Here is an 8,703-nt window from a genome sequence, read left to right on the forward strand (position 1 = left end):
TTTAAGGGATATTCGCTCCAGGAGTTAGAATTCTGGATACCTTTGGTAAATTCTCTGGGATATATCACTGTAGTCAAATATACCTAGGAAGCTACCTTTGAAGGAACTTCCATCACGACGACATGGTGAACTAAACTTTTTTTTTGTATACTTATTCACTTAAACAAATACTTAGGAAAGAAATTTAAACAGCCTTAACACACAAATTAATATAATTATTAACACCTTACAATTAACAATAAACACGCTGAAGGTGGCAAGCCAAATAGTACATTCGTATGTTAGACCGGTTTATAATTAAATATAATTCCTGTTGACGAAAGGACCTCATCCAAACGTAGACGAAGCGAGAAAGTCCTATTCAGTGAATATGTTTAGCTCGTAACCACTCTGTCCTAAAAATATGAACAATATCACTATTAGTGACATGGAAACAGTAAGTCAAATTAAATTTCCCAAGAATTATTCAAAATTAAGCTGCAAAACTTTTACAGGGCTTCGCACAAATAAAATTAACCAAAGCCATAAACATAAATGCAACCTTGGACACAAATAACCTGGAAATTTTATATGAATAAATTGACTCAAAAGGACCAAGAATAGTTATTTAATAATTAAGGATTTAGCAAGACCTTTACTTAAATATAAATGAAAGTGCTGGCAATAACAAGGAATCGAACTGAAACCCGCTTCCTTCAGTTGAACCCCATACCTGTTATTGTCCAGAGAGGCATATACGTGGAAGTGACGACGACATTCACCACAAGAGCACGTTGCAGACAAAGGAGCCAATTTTTCGACACATCAAGCTAGGACTCCACTTGGGCTCAATCACACATAACGATGCTGAATACATCACAGTAAACCCTTGGCCATAACTCGAGGACGAGGACTTCAGAACTGTATACGTCTCTACGTGGCACATGGTCGTGGTAAACTAATAGAAGAAGATATCCAGTGGTCCAGTGGGGTTTTTACAACATCCACATATTGTACATATTCCTCACTGTATAATTATTGATGAAGAAACACATCTGCGAAAAACACTTGAAAAACGAAGATTAATAATTTCACAGAAGGCTTAGAGGAGGAGTTGCTGCCATACTGCCAACGGAGAGATGTCTCCGCTTCTGTCTTACAGTACATAACCATATCGGTTTGTATAGTTATAACAAGGTAATAAGGGAACCAATGGAAGTGGGTTAAAAAATGAAAAACAAGCTAATTCAATACCAACTTAAAACTATCAAACAACCACCTACTCCCTTTGAGTCAAAATAAAAGGTTAATACAAACAAATATGGAAAGTTACGAATTATATTCGTAATTTTCTGGACATTGCAGGCCAGGGATACAATTTAATATGTAAATTGTATAAAAATTCAATCAAACTTAATCTACATATTCAAATATTCTCGTGTTCGCTGCTCACTTAATATCGCAGCCTTCCTGCGAACACGAACATTATTAGTGTCATTATTTTGTTGAACATCAGGGGTAGGGATACAGTCATCTTCACCCAAATCCTTCACCTCTAGATAAGGAATTAAAGTCGAGATGTGACGTTATATAATTTCCTTGGTCTTACCCTTTAAAAAGGGTCACTCCAGTTACCTCACCATTGCTATTGACTTCTAGTTTCTGGACAATAGCCATAGAATACCTGCTAGGTTTAGTGTTAAGTTCCTTTAAAAGGACTATGTCCCCTACCTTAATATTATGTTGCTGGGCGGGACGGTACCTATCCTTCTTATCAACTGCTTGTGATAGAAGTGTTCCTAGAAACTCCGAATGATAATTCTCAATCAAATTTTGCCTAACTTTACGAAGTTTCTCAAACTCATCATTGATATGACTAATTGAACTAACTGGTGCTTGCCAGTCTGGATCATGGGGCATTCTTTGCAGTGAAGGAATTAGGTTTAAAGAAAGAGTATCGTATCCTCTTATCAATTTCTCTGGGGTTATAGGTTCGGGTACATCATTAACATTAGCTTCCCTCAATCCATCTTTAAATGCAATAGGGCGCTTATTAACCAGATGTTTAGTGTGTTCTACAACAAATTCAAACTCTGCAAAAGATAAAACCCAATTCTTAATAGAACCAAAGAGCAGTCTTTTTACCATTTTCACACAAGTCTCAACCAAGGAACCGAGTTTACTACAACCCTTAAAGTATTGTTGAAAGGTTAAGGGTTTCACATTGTTCTCCTCAAAGTAAAGCCGAGTCTCATGATCACTGATGAAATCATGAATTATGTTGGCACCTGCAACAAGCTGAGAGCCTAGGTCACTGACAACCAGCTGTGGTACTCCATAATTAAAACAATGAAGTTGAAAAGATCTTAAAAACTCCTTGACCGAGAGGTCATTACATATCCTGAGATAAATTCCTCGACTCCAAGTACATGCAAAAATAAGTAACCAAACCTTTTGAGATTCAGAGTCCTTTTTAACTGTAAAAGGACCAAGGTAGTCAATAAAAACATTATTGAAGGGAATAGATGGTGGGTCAGATCTGAACTTTCTATAAACATTTTGATTCAACTGGAAAGTTCTGTTGTTGAATCTCCTACAACGAACACAAGTTTTAAGAATTTTCTTAATGGTAGAAAAGAGTTTAGGAACATAAAACTTACGTCTAATGGCAGACAATACAGCATAACATCCAGAGTGGGATAATTTCGAATGAGCATCAAGAACAATAAGTCTAGTTAAAGCACTATCCCTCGGCAACAATATAGGAAATTCATTTTGACCATCCCATGTCTTAAACTTACTTTTCACCCTAATAACGTTATTATTGTCAAGAAAAACATTCAGTTGAGTAACTATCTTAGGTAGGTCTTTAAGTCTAACCTTTTGATCCTGAAAATACGAAAAAACTTCAGGGAAAAACAATTTTTGCTCTGTAGATATAATCTGGGTAAGGGCCTGAGCAAACAGGTTACTATTAGGTGATTTAGGACTGCCTTCTATCCCTATCTTCTGCTTCCATTTCATAACACACCGCAAGACTCTTCGGTGAATCAAAACCAATCTCCTGAAATCAGAGATATCATTAGGGTCTATTAAATGAGCATTTTCGGAACTAGTTGGCGAATGTTCAGAATTAATTCCCACATATACATTATGATCGATGACAGGAGCCATTTTGTCAACAGTCAGTGGATTAGGAATGACAACAGATAATTCATCTTCAGTCTTAATAAAGTTTGAATCTGGTCCAATAAGAAAATTTGTTTTCATAAGAGACCTATAAGAAAAGGGGCGAGTAGTGCTGTCTGCTGGGTTTTCTTTTCCTGAAACGAAACAAAACTTAACAGGGTACTTTTCACATAACCTCTGGATTGAATTAAGCCTGTTACTGGTAAATACACCAAGTCTCTGCATTTTTTTCCATCTTGGACACACAAGAATTGAGCCAATGAAGTGAGCATATTGAATCAGTATACAACAGTAATTCAGATATGTTAATTGGCTTCATACACACATCACCTGTAAGGTCTCTGTGTAACTCCATTAAGCTTTCAACACCAAACAAAACTGCATTAAGTTCCAATGACGGAATCGACTTATTCTTCAAATGTGTATTAACCATACGGTTTTTAGCTTGTAGGAAACAACACTGATTTGTCTCAACATGACATATAAAAACTACAACACCATAAAGAGAACGACTGGCATCTGTAAATGCTATTAGTTTGTATTCACCGTCCCTAGGACCAACAAACCTTGGCAGTCTGATTATGGGGGAGGAATTTGCCTGCCTACATAAGTTTTTCCATTCACGAACCAAGTCATTATTAAGAGGTTTGTCCCAATCAAGATCTTTACAACATTGGAGTCTATGCATGAATAACCTACTTCCTGTTCATGAGTGGCAAATTAAACCCAAAAATATCGAACTGTGCAGCTATGGTGGTCAAAACCTCACGTTTAGTACTGGCATCAGCATTAAGATTGATAGGCTTGGTGAAAATTTCATCACTTATCCTATTCCATGTCAAACCAAACAATTTATTCTCTATAGGTGTCTCAATTTTCATATCTTTATCAATTCTACTCTGCAAGGAAATATCATTAGTTATTAACTGCTGCACTGAAAATTTAAAGGACTCGAACACCTTAGGTAAAACCGAATAAGCCCACTGAAGGGTATCAAGATTGTCACAAGAATAGGCTCCGTTGTCCATGTATGTTAATGAATAGATCAACTTCTTACATTCTTTTAATTTGTCATCATCTTTATCAGAGTTAATAATCAATATATAAAAAAGTGATATCATAAGGAGAAAAGGACTGCAACGTAAACCAAAACTTAGTCTGACATTGCGAAATGCAACCAGGGTATAATCATCTTTCCTAACATTACGAAACCAGTAAAATAGAAGTTTTGCCTGATCGTTCTCGCTCAAAGTCAACATATTGAATGCCTTTTTCAAATCAAATGTCAATAATTTCTTGTCGAACCGAAGATGAATGAAAGCTGACAACATTTTCTGGTTCAGATTAGGGCCCGGGAACATACACTGGTTATGGGACAAATTCAGACCTTTATTACGTTCATTTTCACTCAAATTCGAGAGAAAAACTATCCTACATTTCGTAGTCTCACGTTGAGGCTTGAAAACAGCCATGTGGGGAATGAAAGAATAATTTGGGTGTTCTAATTTAAATTGTTCAAGATTATCTACAGGTTCAATAATACCCTCGGCTAACTGATCTCTGAAAGTCTGATCCATCAATAGCAAATTACCTTTATCTTTCTTGTGCTTCTTTAATGTAGACTTTAAAATTAATTTAGCTAACCTCTCATTCTTAGAGAGTAAATGAGATAGTTTACCATTCCACAACAAAGGAACCCTAATCCGGTCATCTGTTTCCCTGAAAAGATTTTTTAGCGTGAAATCAATTAACTTCCTATTCAGATCAGTTGTCTGCTCATCACATTCAGGCTGATCATAATTAAGATAATTACGGCATTCTGCCTCAAGTATATGGTTAGTGGCCTCTCTTAACCTTTCCTCTATGACCTTGCCTTTAGTGTTCAATACATTAAAGTTACAACTAGTAGCAATATTACCAAATTCAAGGTCTTTAATTTCATCACTAAATGAGGGACTAAAATAATCACAACCCAATAAAAAAGAATGTGTGCATATACTTACAGAGGAGTCCACAACAGGGAAAGATAACAATGGCTCACTGGAATCTGTGTTCATGCAGTAGAAATTACTGTCGCGAGTCTGCAAATAATCCACATTATTGATCAATCTGTCAAGATTTCCTGTTAGCATAATGCCATGTAACGTATCAATATATACAGAGGGGTCATTATTGCCAAATACAACGTCTTTTCCCAACAAACAATGAGAAGAATCTGAACCTAACAAGACATCAATGTCACTAATTTCACTAGATTTTGGGTCTAGGAAGGAATCAGCAAAGGAATAACCTCTATCTTTAAAGGCTTTAATAACCTTCCCTAAACCAGGTAAGGACAACTTTATATTTATCGAGGGCACAACCATAGCAAAAATCTCAACTACACCAGTGGTTAAAGTAATAGGCAACTCTACTATTCTAGTTTTATAGACCTTGGGACCATTAAAACCATTAACTGTCGAGTCAACATCATTGCATATAACTTTAAATTTACCAAAATTGGTTAGTCTCTCCGATACAAAAGTGCATTGTGAACCGGTATCCTTGAGCCCTCTGAATAATCTCCCTTGACCTGAAACTTGGAAAGTAAAAGTTGGAAGTGCAGACCTACTACTACAATTAGGCAGTATGGCTACTCCACTATTCGTCGCTGTTTTAACTGTAGCAGAACTAGACGGCTCATTTTTACTTTGGGTGGAGCTTGTCTTTATGCATAAAAAGGAGAAATGCCAACCGCCACAATGATAACACTTTTTGCGAAACCTGAAAGAACATTTAGTAGTCGGGTGCATAAAACTTCCACATTTTACACAGCCCTTAGACTCTGACAATTTCGATACTTTCTCCTGTGCAGTAGGGAAATTTGGACATTTGGAAATAAAGTGATTAATATCCTTTGAATCTACCTTTTGGCACAAGTTGCAACTTTTTGATGCATTGTTAATATTAGAGTCGACTTTGATAGCCAAACTCGTCGAAGTATCCTGATTCTTCCCTTGAAAATTTCCAGAAATAGCGGGACCTTTAAACTTTGAAATTTTCCTAGCATTCTCATACCTTTCAGTGGCAGTAAAGAAGTTATCCTTAATATCCTTACAGCTAGGACGAGTTTGATTGGTAATCTGAACCAACTCTTTCTTAAATTGTTCATTAAGGACTGACCATGCAAAATACTGTATAAAATCATCTGCCGTTATTTCTAGTGTACTAACAGACTGCAATATAGTCCTGAATTTTGAAATATATGAATATGGATCATCTGAAAGCCCTAACTTAATTCTGTCAACTGTCTGATAGTGTTTACCTTACGAGTGCTTTCCGAAGCAAATGCTGCCTTCAAAAGCTCTACTGCATCATTAAAGGTTTGCTTGTCCCCCTCTAAAGAATCCAACAACAATTTAGCACGACCGTCTACTTGCTGCTTGAGCAACAACAAAAGATCACGATCTGGGTATGTAAAGGAACTAGTGGTACTTAGGAATTCCTTAAGAAATGACGTGAAGTCCTCGTTTTCTTTACTGGTAAACCGGGGTAAAGGAGCAGTTGGCTGCTTTAACAAAGACCGAGCATTATCAATGCTAACATTAGAATGATTAGAGAGAGAAGCAGGCAGCAAAGACAAGCAAATCTGGATTCTATCCTGGTATTCCTGACATATGTCACTCTCTGTATCTAAGGCCGCCTCTGTTACCCCGTCATCTGAAAACTTCAATTCAAAAAAATTTTGGTCCAATTCCAATAAACTCTTCTGGTAGTTAAGCAGAAGGCCCCTTTCGGTCGTTTGCAAGGCTGGATCTAAACCCCTGTAACTATCACGTTTATTATAACAAACAGTAACTTTTTTACGAACCGTTTTGCGCCTGGAAATTACAGCTTTTAAATCTGACATTTTAATCTAGCTGAATAAAATTACCTAAACAAAAGCAAAAGACAGATCGTGTAAATCTATATATAAAACTAATTGAACGCGAATTAGTAACTGTAAATGGAGCTAAACAAACAAACTGCTACATTCAATAAACACTGAATTAAACACGTGCTAAATAAAAGTACGCCAAAAAAACTTAATACATGAAAACAAAAAGTACTAAATTATTATAGACACGTAAGAAATAAGTAGAATCTCACCGAAAACAAGCACGTTACAATATGCTAATTACCTCACCGCATAAGACGACACGATATTTCGCGATCTATTTATATTAGCGTTTAACAACAACTAAAGTAAAATTACTGGACCACTGGAAACCCCCGCAACGAGCTATACCTGACCGTCAACACTTGCCACCTTCTCGCTAAAAATCCTGTCACGGTCGCCATGAACTAAACTTTTTGTATACTTATTCACTTAAACAAATACTTAGGAAAGTAATTTAAACCGCCTTAAACACACAAATTAATATAATTATTAACACCTTACAATTAACAATAAACACGCTGAAGGTGGCAAGCCAAATAGTACATTCGTATGTTGGACCGGTTTATAATTAAATAGAATTCCTGTTGACGAAAGGACCTCATCCAAACGTAGGCGAAGCGAGAAAGTCCTATTCAGTGAATATGTTTAGCTCGTAACCACTCTGTCCCTAAAAATATGAACAATATCACTATTAGTGACATGGAAACAGCAAGTCAAATTAAATTTCCCCAGAATTATTCAAAATTAAGCTGCAAAACTTTTACAGGGCTTCGCACAAATAAAATTAACCAAAGCCATAAACATAATAAATGCAACCTTGGACACAAATAACCTGGAAATTTTATATGAATAAATTGACTCAAAGGGACCAAGAATAGTTATTTAATAATTAAGGATTTAGCAAGACCTTTACTTAAATATAAATGAAAGTGCTGGCAATAACAAGGAATCGAACTAAAACCCGCTTCCTTCAGTTGAACCCCATACCTGTTATTGTCCAGAGAGGCGTATAAGTGGAAGTGACGACGACATTCACCACAAGAGCACGTTGCAAACAAAGGAGCCAATTTTTCGACACATCAAGCTAGGACTCCACTTGGGCTCAATCACACATAACAATGCTGAATACATCACAGTAAACCCTTGGCCATAACTCGAGGACGAGGACTTCAGAACTGTATACGTCTCTACGTGGCACATGGTCGTGGCAAACTAACAGAAGAAGATATCCAGTGGTCCAGTGGGGTTTTTACAACATCCACATATTGTACATATTCCTCACTGTATAATTATTGATGAAGAAACACATCTGCGAAAAACACTTGAAAAACGAAGATTAATAATTTCACAGAAGGCTTAGAGGAGGAGTTGCTGCCATACTGCCGACGCAGAGATGTCTCTGCTTCTGTCTTACAGTACATAACCATATCGGCTTGTATAGTTATAACAAGGTAATAAGGGAACCAATGGAAGTGGGTTAAAATTTGAAAAACAAGCTAATTCAATACCAACTTAAAACTATCAAACAACCACCTACTCCCTTTGAGTCAAAATACAAGGTTAATACAAACAAATATGAAAAGTTACGAATTATATTCGTAATTTTCTGGACATTG

The 8,703-nt window shown here is 36.4% G+C and overlaps 1 protein-coding gene across 1 annotated transcript; it reads right to left on the reverse strand.

Moving 5' to 3' along the window:
• Positions 1-221: 221 nt before the first annotated feature.
• LOC137616225 (uncharacterized) lies at positions 222-3,734 on the reverse strand. The gene is made up of 2 exons (XM_068345852.1): positions 713-3,734; positions 222-395 (listed from the first exon to the last, which is right to left on the reverse strand). Exon 1 carries the CDS (start codon positions 3,391-3,393, stop codon positions 1,585-1,587), a length of 1,809 nt encoding a protein of 602 aa, XP_068201953.1. The 5' UTR covers positions 3,394-3,734; the 3' UTR covers positions 222-395; positions 713-1,584.
• Positions 3,735-8,703: the final 4,969 nt, after the last annotated feature.

Source organism: Palaemon carinicauda, chromosome 22 (genome assembly GCF_036898095.1).
Source record: "Palaemon carinicauda isolate YSFRI2023 chromosome 22, ASM3689809v2, whole genome shotgun sequence".
Classification (NCBI taxonomy): domain Eukaryota; kingdom Metazoa; phylum Arthropoda; class Malacostraca; order Decapoda; family Palaemonidae; genus Palaemon; species Palaemon carinicauda.

Coding starts and splice junctions, on each gene's coding strand:
- LOC137616225 (XM_068345852.1), bottom strand. CDS start 3,393: ATGCAGAGACTTGGTGTATTTACCAGTAACAGGCTTAATTCAATCCAG.